At 36.4% G+C, this 27,561-nt stretch overlaps 1 protein-coding gene across 3 annotated transcripts in view; it reads right to left on the reverse strand.

Annotated features, from left to right (window-relative positions):
* diaph2.L (diaphanous related formin 2 L homeolog) overlaps positions 1–27,561 on the reverse strand; it is a 774,648-nt gene that overhangs the window by 134,020 nt on the left and 613,067 nt on the right. For all 3 annotated transcript variants that reach the window (XM_041572752.1, XM_041572751.1, XM_018229885.2), the window contains one exon: positions 23,252–23,387. In XM_041572752.1, the coding sequence (XP_041428686.1) occupies positions 23,252–23,387 (136 nt within the window). The remainder of the gene's footprint in view (positions 1–23,251; positions 23,388–27,561) is intronic.

Consider the following 27,561-nt stretch of genomic DNA (forward strand, 5'->3'; position numbering starts at 1 on the left):
CCAGGAAACAGTTACATTTATTGTAAGTCCATCCCACTGGTAACAAACAACTAACAGCCTGGTATATGAATATCACTAAATAATATGACAAATCTGCTTTTAGTTAATAAAATGTTTAGTTGTTGTTGACAAATGCTGTATAAATAACCATGAAGAAGTTACAAGTAACCCAATGCCATTTTTTAAAGAAACATCTAGACAAAAGTGGAACAAAAAGAGCACAAATACTATTAATTGCAATTTCTTTAGCCTCCCTATAGATGTATGTTTGGGGGGCACTATAAGGTCCTAGGGTGGCACTGGACCTAAATACAGTCCTGATTAGGTGCAGAGGGCAACCATACTGGACACAAGTGCTTTGTAAAAGAGCACTAAAGGGTGAGCTTTTCTGCACTTGTACTTGCATCCAGGGTCAACGTAAATTACTCTTCTAGTGTGCTAGATCTGTCTGATACCTATTATATTGTCACATCAGATATAATAACATTTTTATCAAAAGTATAAATTCAGATCCAGATTTTGGCATTTTTATATAAAAGCATACTATATATGGAGATGATTTTGTCCATTATACTGTATCTCTTTGTCAACCATAAGACTAAAGGTGGCCATAGACGCAAAGATCCACTCGTTTGGCAACATCGCCAAATGAGCGGATCTTTCCCCGATATGCCATTAACGAGCATGGCTATATTGAGGCTAATCTGATTGTTGGGCCGTATTGCTGAACGATCCAATTACGATGCGCAATGGGCTCCGGCGGGATCGGTCGGGTCAAAATCAACCCTGACCGATTGACCAAACGACCGATCTCTGCCGTACGAAAGATGTCGGCACACTCCACACACGATCCGAAAATTGTACGAAACCTCAATTCGTACATAGGATCTGTGTGTCTATGGCCACTTTTACACTACATTACTGGCAATGCAAACAAGCAATGCTCCATATATCGTTTAGTCATTTAATACTACAAAATTCTGGCGTTAAGTTGCTCATCTCATTGTATTATGAAATATTGTGACTGACGTGTACCAGACGGTCATTGCCCTATTAATACATCATTTTAGAATCAATATATGCTTTTATTTATTTAGCTAATAAACAATCCAAGAGATAAGTCATCATATTCACTGCTGATGTCCATTAAAACAGCTACATACAGCATATATTATATATTATACATACAGCAATTTCCTGAAAACTTATTTCATTTATAATCATGAAATCAGATAATTATCTATTCCAAAGTCAAAAAATGTAAACTTTGCTTGTCAAATCAGGAAATGACAAGATTAAGGAATTTGCTAATTAAGCCACCGTACTGTTTCCTCAGTGATCATACCTGTAAAGCCTGACATCAATAACCTTTATCAATCTTGAAAAGGTATACATGACCATCCAAATAAGAGTTGGATATTATCTGTGTTCGTATCAAGAGTGTTAGATATTGAGAGGGCCATCATACTATAAAGGTATGAACCTGTTATCCAGAATGCTTGAGACCTGGGATTTTCTGGACAAGGGATATTTCCATAATTTGAATCACCATACCATAAGCCTACTTTAATATCATTCAAACAATAAATAAGCCTAATAGGACAGTTTGTCTCCAATGAGGATTAATTATATATTAGTTGTAATCAAATACAAGGTACTGTTTTAATATTATAGAGAACAAGGAAATCATTTTTAAAAATTAAAATTATTTAATTTAAATGGAGTCAATGGGAGATTGCCTTCCCATAATTTGGAGCTTTCTGTATAAGGAGTATCTGGAAAATGGGCCCCATACATGCACTACTACTGATTTTACCAGCAGATAAGTTCAGTCTTGTACTGTAATCCTATCAATGTCCTCCTATAAGACATGTAACTGTACATCACTCATGCAGCACCATTTTTTTATAGATGTCCATATGATGGAGTTCACAACCTATTGATCTCTTCATCCACTTGCTGTTATCATTCATAAGCTTTGTGGAGCAAAGGTCTTAGCTGTGGAATGTCTTGGGTACAAATACTCTTCTAGTTAATATAAGGTCAAGAAGGTTGCCCTCGTGTTTTTTTTTTTTTTTCATCCCTGTCTATCTATAAATACCAAGAAAAATATACTTTTTGGAAAATAATTCACGTTTTAAAATGGGCAGCACTAGAGAACAACCACAACTAGAGAACTAAACAACGACACCCATCATTACAGTATAGAAAGACGCTGAAAGGAACTGTCATTCATAATCAGCTGCAAGTCAAGACAGAAAATAACATAAGGAAACATCAATTTCCAAAATCATCTGCATTGCTAGAATAATTTCTAGATGTACATACTGTACCTTATATTGTTCGTCAATTATGAAATACTGACCTTAGGGTCAGTTATCGGTAAGTAATGTTTTGTATAAGAAGCCTTTGGGATCACATCTCAGGATTCACAATTGGATCCTGAGCTCTGATAACCTACAACATACTCCCTTGCCCCATTCATTTCCTAGACCTAAATTCCAAGAAGAGACAGGTGGTTTGCATGTTAAAAACCTGCTCCACACTCACAAATCACACCGGGCATTCAAGGCCCCCCTTCTAAATCCTTTAAGTTCCAGCAGGTTTGCTTTGCAAATGGATTGACATACACTAAATTAACTAAGACAGCACTATAACTCTAACCATCTACCCACCATACCAGCATACAGTGAGTTTTAATTTACAGCAGCTGAAAGGTTTGTCAATTCCAAGCTAAGCTACATTTTATTATTATAATTTACTGAAAGAGAATCCATTAAGAAATTCCCGCTCTATATTAACTCTGTAGCTATATTTTCAACCTAACTGGAATACACCCCACAGCCAAGGCTTAATGCTACAAATTAAAAAAGAGGCAAGGTGTGCTTATTCAGTAACAGCTGAGCTTGGAGCTACTGTCCCAATGCAAATGTTATTTAATCAGGAACAGTTTCCATTTTATTATATCCGATTATCAAGGCAATTAAAATCACCTATTTTTGCTAACGCTAAGGACAAGGAGGATCAGACACAATTAGCATAAAATTAATTGTTTTGAAGGAGTATAACTGTTTTTTTTTCCAGAACACAAAAAAAAAAAATGGAAAGAGAGTGTTTGGTAATATAGGATAGCAAAATGTCTAAGTATTCTTGATCTGCCACATGAAGATTCCTTTGGTGAATCAGCACTCGTATTAATTATGCATATGATCTATTAATGTTTAGTGCTCTATTAATAGACAGGGTTCCCTTTTTAAAGCTGCTGCACAGACAGTGACAGAGTGACAATTTTTATTAGGTGAATGTAATGCTGAAAGGAACTTTCATATCTATTATATATTAAAACCGTATGACCAAAATAGTGAACATTATTATAAAAAGGATACTAGTTCCAATTTGCTATTGCCCAGGTGTAAGTGCTAGAATGTTTGATGTAGGCTGCACTCTGCATCTTGATTGTGATGAATTATAAAGGCAGACTAAGGTAAAGTGCAATGCTGCCATGTAGCCTTGTAATTAACACCTACCATAGGCTGCTAGTAAGTACACAGAATTCAAGATAGGGGCATTCCAGGAGATGCCGTTTGCAATCCACCTACCACGACAAATTAGTGTAGTGTTACCAAAAGCAAGCAATGCTACATCTTGGTAATACATAACTACTAGCACGGAGTGAAAGGAGTTATGCTTTTGGGAAACAAAAACACAGGGCTTGCATTTGGCTTGTGAACAACATATTGCTCACAAGCGAGTTAGATCAGAGATCCCCCAACCTTTTGAACCCGTGAGCAACATTCAGAAGTAAAAGGAATTGGGGAGCAACACAAGCATGAAAAATGTTCTTGGGGTGCCTTGGTAGCCCCTATGTGGATTGTCAACCTACATTGAGACTCCGTTTGGCAGTACACCTGATTTTTATAAAACCAAAACTTGCCTCCAAGCCTGGAATTCAAAACAGCACCTGTTTTGAGGCCACTGGGAGCAACATCCAAGGGGTTGGAGAGCAACATGTTGCTCACAAGCTACTGGTTGGGCATCACTGCCTTAGATGTTGCTCCCAGTGGCCTCAAAGCAGGTGCTTCTTTTTGAATTCCTGGCTTGGAGGACAAGTTTGGTTGCATAAAAAACGTTTGTACTGCCAAACAGAACTTCTTGTAGGCTGCCAATACCCCCTGTTGCAAAATATGAGAATATTAGAAATTACTTTGCAGGTCCATGATGTTTTTTTAAAGTAATGGGCATGGAACTCTTTGGTGACTTATAGTATCTTTATATTTTACAATAGTGGTATGTTTTTGCTATATATTGCTCAGTAATCAGTTAGCAAAAACCCACATCTATCTTGGCCAAGTTGTTGGATACATTTTGTGTGCCAAACTGGCGAGTCTAAAAGAGCACACAAAGCAAATGTGTTTAAGGTTTACAAGTCTTTTTGCATGTTACATATTCATTGGGAAATAAAAGATTTTTACCAATTTGACAGATCAGCCAAAGATTTGCTTTGTATTAAAAACAATGTAATTCTGAGCAACTTCTTAATATACAGTACATTATTGGCACATGGTTTTAAAGTTATATGAAACTGTTGAAAAGTTGAAAGCATCGTTTCATTTGTTTTTGTTTTCTTTTTGGTTTCTGGGTCTGGGCTTGCATCATCACAACTCCAGGAGCCAAGAGTGCAGAGAATGTAAATAGGTACACAAATATTGTGTAAAAATGTAAATATAATTTGAAAACCACTGCATAGTTGCTTAGAATTAAAACATTTTGAATATGAAAAGTTTATTTTTTGTGCCATTAAATGCATTCTGTAAAATTATAGTACAATGCCATGGAATAACTCAAAATGTAAAAAATACAGTACATAAGGTTACTAATATATTAATCTAATATTATTAAAACCTTGTGATTGAGAGACATTCACTCCCATTAAAGTAGGAGCAACATGCAATGTTAATTTAATTTATCTAACATGTTAGTTCCCTTGGCTCTCTTATAACAATATAGCAGGGTATTGTAACTTATATTATATATGTATATATGGTCTTATGCTTATATCCCCTGATTCTGAAGTATTTAGGGGCAAAGTATGGTTTCTGCAAAAAGTGTTGACATACATATCTAGACAGACATATAATTAAAAACCTTATGTGCAGTCAGACAGACCTTAATGCTTGCGGATGAAGACTGCTATTATTGGTGCTCTCTTCATCTAGTGAAGACATAGTAGTCATTTAAAAATAAAGCCCCTTTTGGGTTATTTGACAAACCATTCAACAGTGACTAAATACATATGGGTGCAAACACATCTGGGCTATTGACAGAATATCTATTTGCAGACAGCTGTCTCGGTAGTAATGGAGAAACTGAAATTTTAGATTCTAAATCAATGAATTACTGTACCTCAAACAGGAAAAGCAGTATTTCAGCACTAACCAATGGCTCTTCACAATACTATCACATCAACATTTTAAAAGACATGCTCATTAAATATTCAAAAATCAAGATCAATGAACATGTATCATAAAAGAGAACTTAGCTCAGTGCACTCATTGTGTGCATATATTTACCCCTCCAATTTATCTGTGGCTGTGTGTGTTTGATGAACTCAAGGATTTCTCATTGACTAAATTATTGCAAACTGTATCCACTCTATCTATACAACATCAGTTCCCTGTGCAATCTATAAACACATGAACTATTTTACCACTACATGACAGGTACCTTAAAACCATCATATTTTGTGTTTGTCAACATATAAATACATGGTTAAAAGTCTTTAAGACTATTGCTGATATCAGGTTCTTCCATGTCTGATGGCAGCTGGAACTCACTGGACATTTGATTGATTTTGATTGATTTCCATCCCTCTACTTTCTAACAATTTTACATCTTTGAGGCTTATATGTTATATGTATGTTATATGTTAATCCTAAATGGGTTATGATTTACAATGAACATGGTGTGCTATATAATAAATTCTTAAAAAAAGACATTGACAGTAGCTGATGACATATTTATTGAGTCAGATTATAGGCTAAGTATGACATTATTTTGGTTACCGATCCACACACATTGGGGCACATTTACTTAGCTCGAGTGAAGGAATAGAAGAAAATATACTTTGAATTCCGAATGGTTTTTTTGGCTACTTCGACCACTGAATTGGCTACTTCGACCTTCGACTACGACTTCGACTCGAACGATTCAAACTAAAAAAATCGTTCAACTATTTGACCATTCGATAGTCGAAGTACTGTCTCTTTAAAAAAAACTTTGACCCCCTACTTAGCCAACTAAAACCTACCGAGGTACAATGTTAGCCTATGGGGAAGGTCTCCATAGGCTTTGTAGCAAATTTCTGATCGAAGGAATTATGTTTGATCGATGGATTAAAATCGATATTCGAAGTCGAAGGATTTAAATTTGATTGATTAACCCTCGATATTCGACCATTAGTAAATGTGCCCCATACAGTACATGTGCAATGCTACCATTTCCCGTCTAGTATTCAAGGCTTTACAATGCATGTAAAACATATTGTTATGGAGTAAATGCATTAAAAGTAAATGCATTTTTACACGAGCGACATTTTTGTTGCATAAAAATTTTTGACGCAAATACATACGCCAATCACTTATAATGACCCATGGCAGTTACTAGTTGTTGGATCCCTGTTAAAGGAGAAGGAAAGGTTAAAACTAAGTAAGCCTTATCAGAAAGGTCCACCTAAATATACCAGTAAACCCTCAAAGTAGTGCTGCTCTGAGTCCCCTGTCAAAAGAAATACAGCATTTCTTTCCTTCTATTGTGTAAACATGGGCTTCTGTATCAGACTTCCTGCCTTCAGCTTAGACCTCATTGCCCTGGGCAAGAGCATGCTCAGTTTGCTCCTCTTCCCCCACCCCCTCCCTTCTCTACTGTAATCTGAGCCCAGAGCAGGGAGAGACTCAGGCAGGAAGTGATGTCACACCACATTGATTCTGCAGCTCCTATCCTAAACAAACAGAGAGTTTAAAGAGCTTTTTACTCAGGTATGGTAAAACATTCTACAGAATAAATATAGCATTCTAGCTTGCAGTATTGCAGCTAATCTATTGGCAATAAAATGCCTCCGTAGCTTTCCTTCTCCTTTAAAAACAACTATAAGTCAATAGTGGTTTGCAAAGAAACATAGCATTAATGAGAAATAAACAATATACAACTCGAGGGCTGAAGAGTCACAGGAGCTGTGTAGTGAGCAAATGGGTTGTGACTAGCCAAAGAGAAATACAGAGACTGGCTGCTGATCACAAGATCTGCAAAATACAAGCAGGAATTAATTTCACCTTCCACATTCCAATTTCAAGCTTTTTGCTTTTTTTTTTCTTTACAAATGATCAGTTATCTTATAAAAGTTGTAATTCAGAAGATACAAGATTGAAAAAGTAATAGTACAAGAAAATAACTCTTTGGCAAAATTAAATGACGAAAATACATTTTACAAAGCTCCTGTTTGAGTTAATCCCCTATAATCTAGAGTAGGCAGAATTTTCTTCAAACTGCGAGTGTTGTTTATCCACTGCCTGTACTGTATATTTGCAAAAAAGGAAAGCGAAAAAAAATGGTGCTATGCTGATGTGCATTTTCTTCCCACAGGGCTCATGTTGTGCACTGCATTCCAATAAAATTCCATCATTACTTTCTTGTATTGCCAAGAGGGAAAAAGAAGACAGTTTAACACAAAATGGTACCTCAGGGCTTGATTCCCGGCAGACAAACATTTTGTGCAAATTTCATGTTCGTGGAACAAATAATAATAATAGAATAACAGGTTCCCAGCATGTCTCTTTATGACAAACAAAGACCTCATACATCACCATACATTATATACCACTGCTAGACATTTGAATGCTCTGAGCTTTATATGACAGCAATGAAATTGTTTTGGAGTGCATAAGAAATGGAAGACAGAGCTTGGCACATTCTTTCCTAAGTGTTCCTATGAAGAGGGCATTATGGTTATTGCTATTTATTGCTTAAGGTTAACAGTTACGCATTGCCTGGTAGCACTAGAATACAAACACAGAGTGTTACAAGAGCAGCAATCTATACAAATTGAATCCAAACATAGTGTGTTATTTTAAATGTGCACACATTTTGTTAGAAAAAAAGGGGCAAGACTCAGAAATCAGTTTTTCACTTAAATGGGTTGTGTTGGCCACACATAAGAAATATTTATAATAACATTTGATTGGATAGATACAAATGTAGGGTCTTTGATAGCAAATTCCAAACTACTGTGGTTCATTTAGTTCTAATCAAATAGCTTGTTATTTGTTAAGATAAAGACACGTAAAGAAACCCATATCAATAAGCTTGCTTAGTTCCAAGAAGAAAACATACAAATGGCCACACAGATAATACCTGCTTTCATTTGTATTTGTTACAATAGGTTATAATCACAAGATATTCAGTGACTAAACTTTCATACTCACATGAATGTATCAGAGCAGAAAATATTACTAAGAAAATCAGTTTTGAGGGCCGGATACAGCTTCAAATACAGTTATAGGATCTATTATCCACAACGCTTGGGATCTGGGGTTTTCCCATAGGGTCTTTCTTATTTAAACATTAAGGGGCAGATTTCTCAAAGGTCAAAGTGAAAATTTGAATTTAAAGAAAATTGAATTTCAAGTTAATTTTTGTGTACTTCGACTAGGGAATAGTCCAAATTCCATTAGAATTTGAAAAAAATTAAAAAATTAGAATTTTGAAATGTATCATATACTGTCTCTTTAAAAATTCGACTTCAGCCATTCACCATCTAAAACCTGCCGAATTGCTGTTCTAGCCTATGGAGGGCCTCCTAGAACCTAATTGGAGTCAATTGGTGGACTTTGAAAAATCTAAGATTTTTTTGGAAAAACTTTGAATCGAATCTGATCAAATGCACTATTAATTAGATTTGTACGATTCAAATTCAAACAAAAACAGACCTATTCAATCGAAAACAGACCTATTTGGCCACAAAAACTTTGATTTAATTTCGGCTGGTCTGTTTGAATTCGAATTTAGAAGTTTTTCAAATTTCGACCCTTGATAAATCTGCCTCTAAATGAACCCAAGAAGGTCAACACAACATGGATTCATGCAACTTAGTTACAAGATACTGTTTATTATTACAGAGGAAAAGGAAATTATTTTCAAACATTAGAATAATTGGCTTGAAATGGACTGTAATCCAGAGCTTTAAGGACAATGGGTTTCTAGATAAGGAATCCCTTAACTTCTTTAATAACAAAAATAAGTCTCCGGCTGCTCAGCAAGGCCTTTTGATTTTGAATTTAAACTGAAGCAGACAGATATAGACATGTTTCTAGAACTGTAAATGCAAATAACTATGAATGAAGGGCACTGCTATCCGACTGGGATTTAGTTGTCATTCTCCCTGTTGGGCTTTTCTACTTTCCTACCATCCACTACATACAGTAAAGAGATGTTCAAATTACATTTTCATTTAGTAAATGTATTGCATGTTGCTCATATATAATGAGGTAATTGCAGTAAACATTGCAAATGGAAAAGAATTTTGTGGTCACAGCCTCATTGCACCCCCGCCTAATGGTTTTAAAAATTAGTGGTGAGCACAACTTTCCCTTGTTATATATATATATATATATTTTTTTTTTTTCTCAAAAGATTACATTACATTTTCCAGTATCACCTTGGGGGTTGTAAATAGAAAACACAACTTCAGAAATACATCAGAATAAAGTTGATGGGACAAAAAAATATATGTTACTTGGGAGATACTTGCCCACATCATATACATTATTAAACTGTTCAACCCAAGAATCCCTTCAGTCTAGTCTATTTGGGACACATATTGTACATACTGACATTCATTCACTCTGTTTGTCATCTTTTCAAATGCTAAAAACTGAACAGTACTTGGAAATCATAGAAACCAAATCTGTAACTAGTGCCTTCAGCAGATGGCAACTAATGGAGAACTGCAGGGCAGGCTGGATAGTCCTGTATTGTATCATTTGTGTGGGGGTCATTTTACTTTATGATATTTGTATAGTGATGGGCGAATCTGACCTATTTCAATTCACCAAAAATTTGCCAGAATGCATTGAAGTCTATGGCCAACAATTTTTTTTGACGCACAACAATTTTATTTCCACCCATTGGAGCCTATGGGCATTCTTTTCACTGCAAAACTTAGCAAAACATTTTGCGCCTCTCTACTTGTGTAATGATACATAGCATGCAGCACATGCATTATACAGACAAAGCAACTTGAGTGTTTGTGAGGACAATACATTTGAAGAAAAGAAAACATCACAGGTAGAAGCAACCTGTCTTCTTGCGAAAAATCTACAGTCTACATTCTTAGTAAGGAGATCATTATTGAGAAGCTTTCCTGTATTAGTCACAAAAAATTGACTGTAATGGCAAATTATTTTGGGTTATTTAACATCAGTTAAAAACTGTTGCAGGAGCTCAAATCTAATAAATAAATTGTGAAGATCTGAGCACAGGATTGGAGAATGGTGTCATGGGGCTCCTATAATACATTTCTTTTCACTGATTCTTTATAAAAGAAAGAACGTTGATTGTTCTTTGTGAACAGATCTGAGATGGGTGACATACAGAGGCACTCGCAGGAGGGGTGTGTGTAGTATCCTCTAATCTCAGAGTGACTAAATGGAGCCTTCAGTAGCACACAATGGGAAAAAAATACTTTTTGTGCCGGATGTACTAATGCGCTTCCACTGAAACTTTTATCTCTGCTTTGTTGTCTCCCAAACTTGGTTCCCTCTGTTTTGGAAGCAGTTAGCTTTGACAAATAAGCAGTTCTAACCGAGACCTGACATCACTTATACTCCCTCAAGTATAATTGAGTAACAGCTGGCTCTGAATCCATAATGAAATACCCTTTTATCAGCTCACAAGCATGATTGATAGTCACTCTAAATTTTACTAGCAGTTCTATAAAATCACTTACTGTTTTATTGTTTTCCACATACAGGGAAAGCTATGTTACATGAACTTTACCATCGGCCTGCTAATATCAACCATTTCTAGATCAGGTTGTTGATTAAAATGGCCAGTATGAGAATAAGAGTGAGTTAAGGACACAGACTTGTTTTCTAGTGCAATTAGATTTTGCTGGTAATTCACGATACTTGCAATTCATGCTTACTGTATCAATTAGCTAAGGACAAAAAGCAGCCATGCAAAGCAGAGGCCATGCTGAGTAAAGAAGCAATCCAAAAGCATTTCCATAACTCAACTTTCTAAATAGAACTAGCCATTGTAACTGCAATATGGCAATTCATCATTACAAAGCCATAAGGACATGTCCAATGTGTAATAAAACCAGTGCTAACGCATTGATTTACTGCTATTACTTTTTGGGTAATTGTTTTAGTTTGAGCCATTAGTTAATATCCTTAAACATTAATGAGAATGCAGTTTCGAGTCAAGATTACAAATATCCCTTGCTCTTCAATTGAAATTCTCAAAGGCTGGCATAGTGTATACCAGGAAGTTCAAAAACTAAAATAAGTTATTTCAAAGATTATTATTGTAAAGAGAACCTTGGAAAGTATATTTCATGTTTTAACATTTTAGTTGAACATACAAGGGGCAATGTAATTAAAACACGCTTTGCGATTGCCAAATTTGATTACGTACACTGTGAATGTTCACAAAAGCCATTTGGTTGCAAACTTTGCGAGCTGGTTCAATGAGGTATGTAATGTGATCACTAACAGTCACAATGTTCTTTGCGAAAGTTTTTGTGCTAACAAAACATATTACATTCCCCCAATAGTTTTTGTTATTAACAGTATGTTCTTGAGTTAACAAAGGGACTGTTAAAGGGTCAAGAGAAAATTGTAAATCCAAAAACATAAAAAACATATCCAAAAATGAGTTATTCACTAAAGTGCAATGCATATTACATTTTAATTAACATGGGAGAGTGGACAAACAACCTAACGTAGGGGTTATTTATTGAAGTATCAGTAGTAAAATCACATAAAATTTTAGGTTTTTTTCACTAGAAAACTAGAAAAAAAAACAAAAATTTTTCTATATTTATTAGACCCTGATGCTGCAAAAGGCCAAAATCTGAAAATCCTCCATCTCAGACCAGTCGAGGTGCTGAATAAGTCACATTAGGGGTTAAATAACCCCCTAAATGTTAACAACTCCAGTATATCTAACTAGAATTCAAATCTAAAAGCACTGCGTAATTACAGTATATCTGAATCTTTATGTAAATCACATGTGGGGTAAAAGGATTCAGATAATTATTTCAGAGCAGAAAATGAATTGCATAATCTTATATAAATGGTAATGCTTTGCAAAACTGTAACATTCTTGGCCCCAGAATGCTACTTACTATACATAAATCTACAGAACATCTCAGTAATTCAAAGCCAAAACATGGCCCATTTGATGCCCTCTCTATTGTTCAGTACATTCACATTTACATAAGTAAATGTCAGGAGTAATTGGTTCCTGATGAAACTGACCATAGTGTGCATGTAGGGACCTTAGAGAGTAAGCTCCACTTGGGGACTGATGTGAATCATGTATAGTCTCTGTAAATCATTGTGAAATATGATGATGATGATTCATAAATAAAGGATAATACTAAAGGATTAAAAAACTGGTAAAGTTGAACTTAGAAAGTATTTCTGTTTGTATGCACAAAAATGTGGTCTTGCACTGAGCACAGGGGCAACAGTGTTAATTCCATCTGCAGGTGGTAAAGAGAGCATCTTTTTAAAGTTATGACTCAACCTATGGATTGGAACAAAATTACACAGAAATTCTCTAAATGCAATACATGCACAAAGTGCAAAATATGCACCAGAAATGAAAAAAGTTAGTCCTTTAGTTTAGTCCCCTCCTGCCGATCCTAATTCAGTCTCTCAACTGTGGAATGCTTCATATAGGAAAAAAGGTGGATCAGCGCCTTTGGCAATGGAGTCGAACTCACCAGAAACAAAAAGAAGGGAGGAAAAAAAGAGAAATCGACATATAGTATAGTATTTTCGGAAATATTCGTTCCACACCAGGTGCTTGTATACAAAATTTCTATTTTGTTATATTTGTTCCCCTTTTTCCAAAATTTCCTCTATTTTAATCCTCCATTTCGGGGGCTGTGCTTTTACTTCTCAACATGCATGTGTATCTTCCACCAACAAATGGTTAAAGTGCCTACTTAAAAGACTTTTTATTTTTTCAACCACGTATAATAGTGTTTTCTTTTCCCTTTGGGACAAACTTCTGTGCCTTCCACCAAAAAATGGCTAAAGTGCCTACTTACAAGACCTTGATGTATGACTCGCATGTAGTATTAATCACATGTAGTATTATTTTACGACCCTTTCTTCTTTTCTCAGTTCCTCCAATCACTCCCACATGGAATAGAGACATATATTGTGTAATACGTTTTAATAAATATTTAAAAACTTGCATACAAATTTTACACTCACATTTTAATCGAGTTTCACAAACATTTCGATAAAATCAGCTGTCCTTAGCAGGTTGCCCAGGTCTTTCCGGGGTAGGAATAGAAGTAAAATAAAATAATACTACATGTGATTAATACTACATGCGAGTCATACATCAAGGTCTTGTAAGTAGGCACTTTAGCCATTTTTTGGTGGAAGGCACAGAAGTTTGTCCCAAAGGGAAAAGAAAACACTATTATACGTGGTTGAAAAAATAAAAAGTCTTGTAAGTAGGCACTTTAACCATTTGTTGGTGGAAGATACACATGCATGTTGAGAAGTAAAAGCACAGCCCCCGAAATGGAGGATTAAAATAGAGGAAATTTTGGAAAAAGGGGAAAAAATATAACAAAATAGAAATTTTGTATACAAGCACCTGGTGTGGAACGAATATTTCCGAAAATACTATACTATATGTCGATTTCTCTTTTTTTCCTCCCTTCATTTTGTTTCTGGTGAGTTCGACTCCGTTGCCAAAGGCGCTGATCCACCTTTTTTCCTATGGATTGGAACACCATATTAGGTCCCCATGGCGATTAAGGTTGGTCTCCACGATCCCCTTTAATAATATTAAAATTCCTACTGGAATAGAATTCCAGACAGATTTTATTTTGTATTTTATTGTGTTTCTGCCTTGAACTTCTTAATAGAAAATCTCCTTAAATTCATTTCTGATTGTATGACTACTTACGTAAAGATCAAACTTGCTTTTCGTAGTTTGCCATTTACGGATCTGGATTTGTGAAAAGCTGTTCCCTTATATCTTTGAGCCATGATACAGTGTTGACAAATGGAGTTTAGGTGCTAAAACACAGCACTGTTAATGTAGTCCCAAAGTGAGCCACAGTGGAATTGGCCTCTTCGAGAGTTCCCTCAAGAAAACAGATAAAATATTCCCTCTGACAATTAAAGGAGAAGGAAAGCTACGGAGGCATTTTATTGCCAATAGATTAGCTGCAATAGTGCAAGCTAGAATGCTATATTTATTCTGTAGAATGTTTTACCATACCTGAGTAAAAAGCTCTAGAAACTCTCTGTTTGTTTAGAATAGGAGCTGCAGTATTAATGTGGTGTGACATCACTTCCTGCCTGAGTCTCTCCCTGCTCTGGGCTCAGATTACAGTAGAGAAGGGAGGGGTGGGGGGGAGAGGAGCAAACTGAGCATGCTCTTGCCCAGGGCAATGGGGTTTAAGCTGAAGGCAGGAAGTCTGATACAGAAGCCCATGAGTACACAATAGAAGGAAAGAAATGTGCTGTTTCTTTTGACAGGGGACTCAGAGCAACATTACTTTGGGGGTTTACTGGTATATTTAGATGGACTTTTCTGATAAGGCTTACTTAGTTTTAACCTTTCCTTCTCCTTTAAACAAGGCATTGGACTCTTGAATGCTCCGTAGGCATGGACACAGTGTTACTTATGTGTAGCATGTTGTACAAGCATTTTTTTAGAAACAGCTAATCCACAGATCAGAATTCTTCACCCCAAAGAGTGATCAGTGTAATAAATCAGTACTGTACACTTCCCAGACTGCTGGCCAGGACTAATGTTTTCCATTTCAATAATTAATTGATTTATTGATTAATTAAGCTATCATTTTAACTTAAAACCACCCCAGACATTAGGTATATTGGCAATTGAATCCATTGAAAAGGTTGGACAGCAGTATAATAAATAAAGGCATATAACTACTTTATACTAAAGTGCTTGCAGACAGATTGTTGGGGAAGGGGTATGTAACGATCAGCCCCATATGCTCTAGCTAAATTAACTCTTTAGGAGGTCCACAATGTCTTGCAGATGAACACAGGAACAACTTTATTCACAGTCACAGGTATAGCTTCTCCAAAAGCAATGAAGTCCCACAGTTATTATCATTATAACAGAACCAGGATTGGCAGGTCATCCCCCTGATGCCTACCCTACTGTTCCACATCCTCAAGCCAAGGGATCTGTACTATACAGACTCCAGGCATAGTAGTCACCCTTGCATCAAGGTACTAGACCCTACTTAACCTAGTTCACTCTTTCTCTAAATCCTTGTCTGGTGAGGTACAGCCAGGGCACTAGCCCCTCTCTGTAGGGACATCCCCTCCAAGTGCCAAACTTGAAGGACCTACTCTAGAACCTCCTCATGGGTATCCCCTACCCAACAGTTACAGAAAAAAAAACATTTCTACTCCTTTCACATATTCTGGATCCATACCCTCTGAGCACTTTCAAATAAGATTGAGTACAGGTTTCATTTTGAACTTAAGTTCATGTTTAACTTTCACTGAAGTATCTCTAACTAATTATGTAGCAACACAGTGCATTGTGGGTACAGGTAAAGTTGTAGAGACAATAATACTATCTCTGTGTTTCACAATTATCCTGTTTTATGAATCATTTATAACCTAAAACAAAAGACAAATTGGACCTGTGATCTGTTACTATGATATTATTGTGTAATAACCTTGTTGCCAAAATTGCCCAATATGTGAGATTTTTCTTTTAAGTGCAAGCATTATTTTATCAACTCTATTCAGCCGCTGCCGTGGGAGAGAGTATGTGAAATGCAGAACACAGCTTATTTCTGGCCAAACTAAGTAAATATGACACACAGGCCAGAGAAGAATGGTTCACATATTTCCTCAAGCTGTCATTTTGACAAAGTGACTTCTCACCACAGGGATATAGAAACCTAATAACATTCTTTCGTTCATTGTGTTAACCACATCCATAAAACGAATGAAATTCTAATGCAGTCTGGTGTTAACTCACAGGGCCAGCCTGACTTAAAAAAGATGTGTAAATGTGTACAGCTAAGCTAGACTTCATAGCTACAGTAATAGCCATTTGTAAGAAGGTTGGAGGGGGGGGGGGGTAGGCTTTCTTTCTGTTCAAGACATACAAACTCCGGAACCCACATTGTACATGCAGAAATACATTTCCCATTCATCTCTCATTCATCTTCCTTTAAACATAGAAATTGATATATGAAGATCTCATTATGTGTACAGAACATTCCTTCTCTGCTCTTACATTGCAAATTTCAAGGGTAATGTTCCCCAAAACTGCTCCATTTATTAACAATGCAGTGATGTTCCTGTGCACAGACTTCTATGGAGAGTATGTCAATAAATTATCTAAACTGACTTGACCGAGTTTCTGCAGTGAAAGATGCCCATAGTGACCTATGATCAGTTAGCTTTAACATGTCTGTGGCAGTTTACTTGTCTGTGTCAGTTGGCATAATGAAAGCAACTGTAGGGAAGGAATAAAGGAGTTACATTTTAAGCATATATTTGCTGTGGATCAGGATGACTTGCTAAAAATTTCAGGGCTTCCCAAAGAGTCTGAGGGGCCCAGGCCAAGCTATCCATAGTGATGGATGAGTCAGTAAGCAAACAAGTTTGTAATTAGCACAGGACCAGGTGAGGGCCCCCACTTTCCTTCTCTGCATAGTGTCCAGGGAAGCTTCTCCTGTTTCCAATATAAGCCTGGCTATAATTTACTGAATATATGATGTTGGTTATCCCTGCATTCAACGTTATGCACAAGTTTTCCCCCTAAACTAAACCAGCATGGATTTCATTATTCAGACGGTCAGAAAATGTTTTTCTGAAAAATGGGTAGTGCATTGATTCAAAGGGGCTTTGTCCCAAGTCACGTAACTTTTATTTTTTTTACAATATGTTGGAGTATAGTTTTTATGGGTTACAGGGTCCCCACTAATTTTGCCAATGTGTGTGCACAGCCCTATTTATTTAAACAATGAATACTTTGCTGTTGTTCAAACTTTTTACAGGTTTGGGACATCTTCAAAAATCCGATATCCAGCTCCTAAATATGGAAAAATCTTCTACCATGGAGTCCATTGTAAGCAAATAAGTCAATATTTTCTATGGTTTCCTTTTTCTATTCAATACTAAAACTGAACCTTGAACTTGATAGTGTAAGGGAGACTTGTCGTTTCCTGCGTTTCGCTCCCCAAGACGGCGGCGCCCGGTCTCCTCACGTGGCACGCTCTGACGCTGGAGTGTCAGACGTGCGCAGTGTTGTGACGCCAGCATCAAGTCGCCGGCGTCAGAATAGTCGCCAGCGTCAGAATGGACGTCAGCATCAGGACGCTAGTGTCATGACGTCATCACGCCCATTTTGGCGCCAAGAGAAACCTATTTAACGAGCCTGGACATTGTAAACATTGCCCAAATATAGATTCTTCTTATCGAGTTCCTGGGTGTGATTTATTATAATTCTTGTTGGATTCCTGTTTTGCCTTCAGCCTGGATTGGCCCCTTTTTGACTGAACTTTGACTACTCTTTCTCTTAACCCTTCTGATACTGCAAAATCTATTGAACTATTTGCTTTCTCCTTGGTCCGCACTTCCAACTGCACCTTCGGGCCCTTACAGATAGTAACTACACTGCTTGATTCCATATCAGTGTTAAAGTTTATTTAAGACTTAGGGTATATGTCTCAGCACCCATATATATATATATATATATTTCCAAATGAGTAATTTTATATACACCAGTTATTCTCAGACCAGCACAATTATTTATTGTTACATAGTATCTATGCCTGATAGATACTATATAATAATAAATAATTGAATTTTTACAACAGGGAGTGCTGGTCTGAGAATAATTGGTATATATATACACTGTGTATATATATATATATATATATATATATATATATATATATATATATATATATATATATATATATAGTGTATATATATATATATATACCTGTTTCTTTTAAATGTTGGAATAAATAAAGTGTGCATTCCTATATTCAAACAATTCTATACAACTGGCGACGAATAGCACCTGGGTCTGATGGATATTCGCATGGGAGTGCTTAAACCTAAGGAATTTATATATATATATATATATATATATATATATATATATATATATATATATATATCGCTCTCTCTCTCTCTCTCTCTCTCTCTCTATATATATATATAAAACATAAATTATGTGTTAAGAGTATTCCGGAAATAAATGCCCAGGTGCTTCTATGAATTCAGTAATGGCACTGAGCACTCTAAAGGGACATATAGAAACAGTGCTATTTATTTAGCTGACATTTTGGTACTCATAGGGCAACTTCCTTGAGCCATGCAAAAAGGGGATCCTGAATGTCTCAGTTTACTGTACCTCAGCGCCAGGAAGCCAAAGCCCAGCAATATTTCTAAAGAGCTACAGAGACAGAGTCAAGGTACGTGCAGTGGTTAAAAAGAACTAGCTGCTGCCTCTCTGTGAGCATTGTTATATATTTTATGATTGCAAAGGATTAGTGCAGGCACACCGCAGAATAGCAATGCTCCGAGAAGGGAAACAGTAAACTGCAGAAGCCACTAATCTCCCTTTTCAGTCTAATTCTACACTGTGTCATGCCATCCCTTGCACCCGCTGACTAAAGTGATGAACTGAAAAATCGTACACGTCTGCTGGCGATTGGAACATTTAATCCTCGTGCGAATGAAATCTTTAGGAATTTCACTTTGAACAAATGCATTGTATTAATTAGGGCTGGGGGTCTAAGAATCCAAACATCTTCAAGCTGGGCCTAGCCAAGCTTATTTGGGGGGCTGCACCTGTTTAATATTCACTTTCTTTAGTGTTGTGGTATGTACAGATATGCAGTTCATTGAAAGCTGTCACAGTCCTTGCTAATTTTATTATTTTTCCCAAATCTCCCCATTGTAGCTATGAATTCTAAATAACCCACTGGAACTCTAAAATCTTCCTGCCAACAATGTCAGTCACCCTAGAACTGCTGTCCAGTAGGAAGGTCAAATTGGACAGGTATCTGTATCTAACTCCCTGTGACCCATGCCCCAAAAGTTCCACTACTATACTACTGCCCCTCACCCAAGAGGTAACAGCTCCCTCCAAGCTGCGACATGTGGCAAATCTGTTTACTATACTTCACATTTAAAATCCTCCGTCCCCCCTTATCTTCATGATAAACCTCAGACCTCAGAAAGGATGCTGTTAACCATATGATTTAATTGTGATAGGTTGGGTATATTTTATGTGCCCTTGATTAAAAGTAGTTGTTTGTGTCTGTGCAGCGTCAATTGGGGACTGGGTGATAAGTACAGTGCGGTATAAATATACAAATCATTTTTACTGTCTATTTGTGATTTCCGAAACCCCAAATGCAGTTCTCAGTTGCTATTAATCACAATGGCAATCAGATATATTTTAACACAGACTCTTACCTATTTTATGCAGTGTTCCTTGATCGTTTGCCACTGTTAGGAATACGATTTAATAGAATTTTTTTTTTTTTAACCTCTGCACAATAAAAGTGTTTTATTATTTGACAGGGTTTCCTGGAAGTCATTGGGGAAGTTATAGTTTGCTGTACTAAGTATGACTTTTTATTGGGAGTAAATATCACTATCTAATTATCAAGATATGAAATTATATTTCAAGCTTATAATATATATTTTCAGCTTTAAAGATAACCCAGCACTGGGAAAAAAAACTGCTACATTAGCAGGACAGTTTTTCTATGCACATTATTATACCATGAACTGCTTATATCAAGCAGGGATGAAGTAAAAACTCTTAATACTACACTTGTATCTGCATTTGTATTTACAGTCCTCTACATTACCACAAATGGAACAAAATTTGCTTTCAACTCACATGGTATTTGCTTAATTGGGAAGAGCAAGCTGTAGACGAGTGCTCCCCAACCATGGACAGATAAGCTGCAGACTTGGGGGCAGATTTACTAAAGGGCGAAGTGGCTTACCGTTTTCAGGGACTTCGCCTATTTACTAACGGTGCACGCGTCACTTCGCTAGCGAAGGAGATAGACGCTAGCAATGATTCGCACTCTATCGCCAGGTGAATTTTTGCTCTGGCGAATGGACGTTACTCCGCAAATTCACTAAGATGCGGATTTTACTGAATGTTACCTCTTTCGCCAGACTTGCCTTCGCAGCTCAGACCAGGCAAAGTGCACTGGAGTACATAGATCTTCCACATTCTTCTGTTATATTTTTTAGTGGGAAAAAGTCCAAAAAACGCTGGCATCTTTTCCTTTTTTTAGAGTGATAGCCTACCAAAGTCCTTAAATTTTTTTTGGGGTAACCAGGTTCCCCCATACATTTTCTAATATATGGAACATTAACTATACAGTGGGCTCATGTGTAGGGCAATATATGAACTCTATTTTCTTTATTAAGGTTCCCTGGACATGTGTAATGTAATTGCTGCAAAATATACTGTACGTCCATTCAACTTTAAAATTTTTTGTCGTATGCAAATTAGCCTGAGCGAAGACCACTAACGAAGTTGCGCTAGGCAGAATTGAACGCTAGAGCATCTTCACTTTGATTTGCTCGCATTGCCTTAGTAACACTATCGGAAATTCGCCAGCGTTTGACACCCTGCATTTAGTAAATAAGCGTTGCCTGAGCGAATTTTCGCCACTTAGTAAATTTACCCCTAAGTCTGAAGGGGCAGAATTGCCAGTTTAAATCTGCCCACCATTACTCCCATTTCTCCATACAGTATCCTCCTTCAACTAAACTCAAGGACTACCACTTGGAGCACTGCCATAACAGTTGTTTCAGTCTTGGCACTTATAAGTTAAGGCCTCAAGTGCTGTTAATTGCAGGAGTTATTTGTATGCAAGTTACCCACTCACTAAAATTGTAAGCTTTATAGAATAGGGACTCCTTCATCTTGTGTCTGGTAACATTTGGCACTAAGGGGTATATTTATCAAAGAGTGAAATTAGAGATCTCCACAGTCCGCAGAGTGAAATACCGACTCTCTCCATTCATTTCTATGGGATTTTTAAAGGTGATAGTAAAAGTTCACCATTTGATAAATACACTTTTAAAAATCCCATAGAAACGAATGGAGGGAGGCGGTATTTCACTCTGCGGACTGTGGAGATCTCTAACTTCACTCTTTGATAAATATACCCCTTAATCTTAAATATAATTGTATATAGTTAATTATGCATGGCTCTGTATTTGTTTTTCTATTAATACATTGCTTGAATGTACAGCACAAGCAGCATAAAAAAAAATATATACATATATAAAAAGCGGAATTCCATTATCCCATTATCAGGGCTGACTCTTTGAGCTTCGATTGCATATAAAATAAAGACAGGTTGAAGCCAGCTTCATAGTCAGCCTTATGGCTACAATCAGCTCTAGAGGACTAAGGGGCAGATTCCCTAAAGGGCGAAGTGACTAACGCTAGCGAAAATTTGATAGCGTGACGTCATTTCGTAACTACGCTGATTCCCCATCGGGCGCAGGCATCACTTTGCTAGCGAAGGAAATAGACGCTAACATTGCTTCGCACTCTAACGACAGGCAAATTTTTGCTCTGGCAAATGGACGTAACTCCGCAAATTCAGTAAGATGCAGATTATACTGAATGTTAACTCTTGCGCCAGATTTGCCTTCCCCACCTTAGACTAGGCTAAATGCAATGGAGTGCATAGGACTTCCTCAATTTTTGGTTGAAAAGTCCCAAAAAATGCTCGCATCTTCCTTTTTTCAAGGTGATAGCCTGCAAAAGACCGTCATTTTTTTGGGGGTTCCCCCCTAACATATGGCAAATACTGTAAACTATACACTGGGCTCATATGTAGGACAATATAACAACAAGTTGAGAGGAAAAACAGGAAGTAACTGTACATTAGGAAATAATTAGGGATATTAGAAAATAATGGCATAGTGGTCCATTAATGTAATTTAGAAAGCTAGTTGTTAAGCAAGGTCCCAACACAGGGGCAGCAGTGTACACGTTGCACCCACTAAATGTAAATGTAATAAAAGTCATTAACAGAAAATAACATTGCATAAATGTCATCCTTTCCAATGTAATATTCTTTATCCGGTTGTTATTACATTGTAATTTTGTTATGAAGTATAGCTCATATTTAGAATTGCTTAAAGGAAAACTATAACCCCAGGATGAATATTAACCAACCTGACTGTAACAGAAAAACATGTGAGAGTAATAGACAGAACTTTGTCTATAAACTGGTTAAATTGGTTTGTTTGTGTGCACCATGAATCGTATAGTCCCAGGGGATGGCCCATAGTACTTTAAATGTATTTTCTATTAAGATTACCCAATGACCCATACTATTATATACGTTTGTTTTAATAAGAAATGGTTTGTTCATTATTTTACTATTAATTATTCGTTATTTTTATATTGTTCGGAGGTATAGTTTTCCTTTCCTATTATGAGATTGTTCACATACTCTGCATGATAAAATTCACAATTTTTCCCCTACTGGCACTAAACACTTCCACCGTTTTGCAGAAGCTGCCTAAAACTTGTACAAAAGAATCATTTTTTGGCATTGCATGCATTTTCCATTAACATTTATTACATTTTCCCATAAGGAACAAACTTCTGTACTGCACAAAACTATGATCTGGGCAATACACATTCCTATCCACATTTCCATTTCCTCCTATTGGCTCCTCACATTCTTTAGAGCACAATGACTTAAGATTTACCTGAGGTCAGGAGTAAATGGTGAATATACGTAACAATATAATGAATTCATGACTAATGCATGAGTTAGGCACAGCCTTAAAAACCAAGAGAGAAAGTAAAGAATATTCTGAGGTCTGGATAATAAGAAATCTACATAAGTTAATGGAATCCGAGCTCCCCCTTTGAAGATGCCAGAGCCCATACAGAGCACGACTTATATCCTCAGTCCTACCTTTATTGATATCAATGAGCTGCTTCTTCTTGTGTTGCCGTTCAAGCTTTTCCCGCTCGGCTTTCTCCTTTGCTATCTTTGCTCGTTTCATCTTTTCCTCCATCTCTCTTCTCTTGTTGTTTTCTTTAACTGCCTCCTGCATTGGAAAATACATGATTTTTTCTGTTAGTAATGTACTACTAATTAGAAAAAATGCAAACAGCAAGATGAGTTCAGTTGGAGCTGCAGATGAACTGACAGCAGCTCAGATTGAGATGGTTCGGCAGTGCCACAGAGCCTCCGTTTATTTTCTCACAACAGCCTACATCTTTTTGCAAGATACACAAAACATTTGGTAGAAAGGAGGCATGGAGCAGCTATACATAGAAGTGCTGAGGGTTTAGAGGAAACATTCCTTGTGTACATTCAAGTCACAATATGGCTTCTGCTTTCACACTCAGATTTCCCAGTTGAAGTAGCTGGAAAGCAAGTTTTGACATCTGCTTTCATTTTATCAGTGTTTCGGTGAGGCAGAAGTCTGAAATGCTTCACTCAGATTTAGGTAGAAAAAGAATCTTGGAAATTGAAATCCAAGGCATGTAAAAATACTTCCCCAGTGTGTGGTATAAAAATCATTTAACTGTTATTTTTACCATTTCACAAAATTTAAGAGGATGCAGCGGAGAGAAAATAAAGATTTTGTAACTCACGTTTATAGCTAATGCAGCCATGTTGGAAATTATAGTTTAAAAAAGGGGGCACATGTTGCACGTAAAAGACAGAAGAAAAAGACAGAAACACTCTGGGTAACTTCAAGAAGGTATTTGTCTGTGTTTTATTTATACCAAGATTTTTCCCCACAACATACGTTACAGTTGTAAATAACAAACCAAACCCATTTAAGTTCATTCCTCTGAAACCAGATCAGACTGGTCTACTGGTATTATGTACAGGTATGGGATCCGTTATCCAGAAAGCTCAGAATTATGGAAAGGCCTTCTCCCATAGACTTATTTAATCCAAATAATTCAAATTTTTTCTCTGTAATAATAAAGCAGTATCTTTTACTTGATCCAAACTAAGATAGAATTAATCCTTATTGGAGGCAAAAAAAGCCTATGGGTTTATTTAATGTTTACATGATTTTCTAGTAGACTTAAGGTATGAAGATTCAAATGATGGATCCCTTATCTGGAAAACCCCAGGTCCTGAGCATTCTGGATGACAGGCCCCATATCTGTATATATAGATAAAATGCTCTTTGAAAGTATTACAGTCACCATTAGGGCAAAGTAATTCTTCATATTTATAAAGAATTCACTCTTTTAATGATATTCTCTGCTCTTCCAAAAATAATACAAGTTACCTTCTGGACAGAGCTTACTCTCACCCCAACCCTTTTCCACAGGTGATAACTAGACTGGCCTTTCAAGCCCTGGTGAACACAGCCTCCAAATCTACTGCATTCAGAAAAAGACATACCTACCCCGTACGGTGTTTGCATTCACTATTAGGACTTCATATTTGTATGATATAGATAGACAGAGACATGCTATGTGCTATTGTTTTCCATTGATACTTGTATTACAGGGCAAATCACTTCTTGTAATGTTTCTACATGCACACATAAAAGATTATATTTTTTTGTACAAGACAAACATCCATTAAAAATGAAAAATTATTCGATACCCAAATGAACAAAGTCCTTGAACTCCAATATGAAATACAGCTTCCGTTTCAAGACGGAGCATTTCCATTTGTTACATTCCTAATGAAAAAAAACCCATCGACGTCTCTGTTAAAGTGTCAACTTTTTTAAAGAGATGATTTTAGGGTTTGTCAATTAAATGTCTGCCAGACCAAATTATTAGTGTTCATTTAATTCATACATTTCCTATAGCCTAAAAAATGATATGTGAGAGAGTCATGGTCTAAAATTAAATATGGAATTTGGCATTGGGCATAATAATAAGTAATGTCCTTTGAATTGTTGAATTACCTGGATTCAAGGTTACATTCTCCTTTTATGCATATGGCTTACAGAGCATTGCGGCAAGACTTACAATAGAAAATAGTTTCTATTATCCAGAACCAATACATCACTTTTGGTACAGCTAAAATATGTGAGAGAAACTTCCATTAATACACATTTGTGCCATAAAATGTATTATTGAATTGGCTGAAGCAAAATTATTCTTTTCCAGCTAGTATGGCTATCAATCATTTATTAAAGGGCAGCTGTAAAGTTTTCCATCAGGTTCTCTTGAAGGAGAAGCGTTTCCTTGATACTTTGCCCAAGACTTGCCATTGCAGGTCATCAAGTGAAGCCTCTTCTAAGTGCTTTTCTAAATAGTTTCATCATATGAACCAGTCTCATGCCATTGGGGAAAATTCCTATTTTTGGCTAATAACCAATGAATGATAAGGTCGCCCTTGCCCATGCTGACTGTCAAAATCATGTTAGCAATTTACCAGTTAAAGGACACCTATCACATTAAAATAGTTTCCCCCACCAGTGGTCTGGGCTAACAGTGCCTGCACTCTGGCTGCCAGAAGTTTATGTATTTTTTATATCCCCCACTCACAAGCTCTATGTAGCAGAAAGGAGATTCCATTGCCAGTAGCCATGTTGGATTGTATGGATGTGCATATGACAATTTGCTAATTATGCTCATGCTTGGTATGTAGGATCATTTAACACAACCTCTGATTCAATATTACGCACATGTGGATAATGAGTGAGCTGGGACATTCATTATGCACATGTATGTCCCCCAACATGCTTTCTCTGAGTACAGTAGGCATAGCACTCTTGATAGGGATCTTCCTCAACTGGAACTCACAGCTGAAGTGTAGACTCTGTTAACCCACACCTTCACTGGGGGAAACCATTTTTATGATATCTTTAGATTTACAAATCTCTTCCTTGTGCTGTAATGATTTATTTTAGAACTGCAAAAGCTCTGAATTCTTAAGCCCCCATTGACTTCTGTTGCGTGAATTTTAATGCAATGCTGTTTCATTCTTTTGTGGAGTGCTGACCTCTGGGCTGCAGCGGAGCTATAATACCCCATAGAACACAATGGAGTTTGATTGCTCAAAGCTGTCAAACACATTCTGCATATTGACATATTGATGAAAGCAGTAAATACTTTGATCAATGTGTCAATTTGTTAAACACTTTCCTGTCGTTTATTAATAACTCAACAAAAATATTGAATTGCTGGAAATCCATCTGGATTCTACAGTGTGATAATTATTAATCTGCTCCTAAATGTTACTTATATCTACTGTCGCTGTGTGTTGTGTTCACTGATTCATCTTTAGAACACATTCTTTATTCCAATCCAGTTTTCAAAGTGATTCAGTTCCTTGGACAGTTCAAGGACAAGCCGTGTAGACTTTCTTAGTTTACTTCATACGTGACTATTATTTCTTTCTCCTCTACTGTAAATATATAAATTATAATTGCACTTTTTGATAAATTACATACAATGTATATGTCTTAATAAAGGTCTAAGGGTAGGACTGAAACGTCAACTTGTCTATCACTAACAAAATGTTTTCATGAAAGATCCAGGACTGTGGTGTATTATATGAAAAATAATAAGTGGTCTTTATACACCAAAAGTATGGATCTGGAGGCGTTTGTGTGTGAGTCAGTTTGTAAATATATATATGTGATGGCATATTTTAGAAAATTACACTTACTAAACAAGATGGTTCTATAAATACACATTTTAATCTCTTGTGATTGGTGCATTGACCTTAATTAAATCTCTAACACTTGAGTTCTAAGTACTTAACTAGGAAATTGGTGTTGCATAGCGGTCGGTTCATGTCATCATGTAGAATATTATTTAAATCTGTCATCCTTGTATAATAATCATAAGGAAAGAAAATCTCTTCAGGTAATTGTTTTCATATATCCTCCTACTTATGTGCTAGCTATAAAATAATTCTATTTACAATTCTAATGTAAAAAAAATACATATAAACATTTGCCTTCAATCAAAAGACATAGCAGAGAAATTATCTGTAGAGAAAACGAGTAATGTGGAAGGAGCTTGAACATTATGGCTCCTGTGACCCTAATTAGGTATGTGCTTGTGGGATTCAAATCTGAGAAAAGTGTATTTATTGCATCCCTTAAATGTGCACAATTAACTGAAAACAATAATTGAATCTGCACAATGAGATCACTTTATTTGTGTTTTATTTAGGGTTGTGGACATTCACATCAAGCCAATATTATGCAAAACGAAAGAATAAGCATTTAAATCAACGGTATTGCTGTCCTCAAACCCTGCAAGATCTACCTGTATTACCAT

This window comes from Xenopus laevis, chromosome 8L (assembly GCF_017654675.1).
Source record: "Xenopus laevis strain J_2021 chromosome 8L, Xenopus_laevis_v10.1, whole genome shotgun sequence".
NCBI classification, from domain to species: Eukaryota; Metazoa; Chordata; class Amphibia; order Anura; family Pipidae; genus Xenopus; species Xenopus laevis.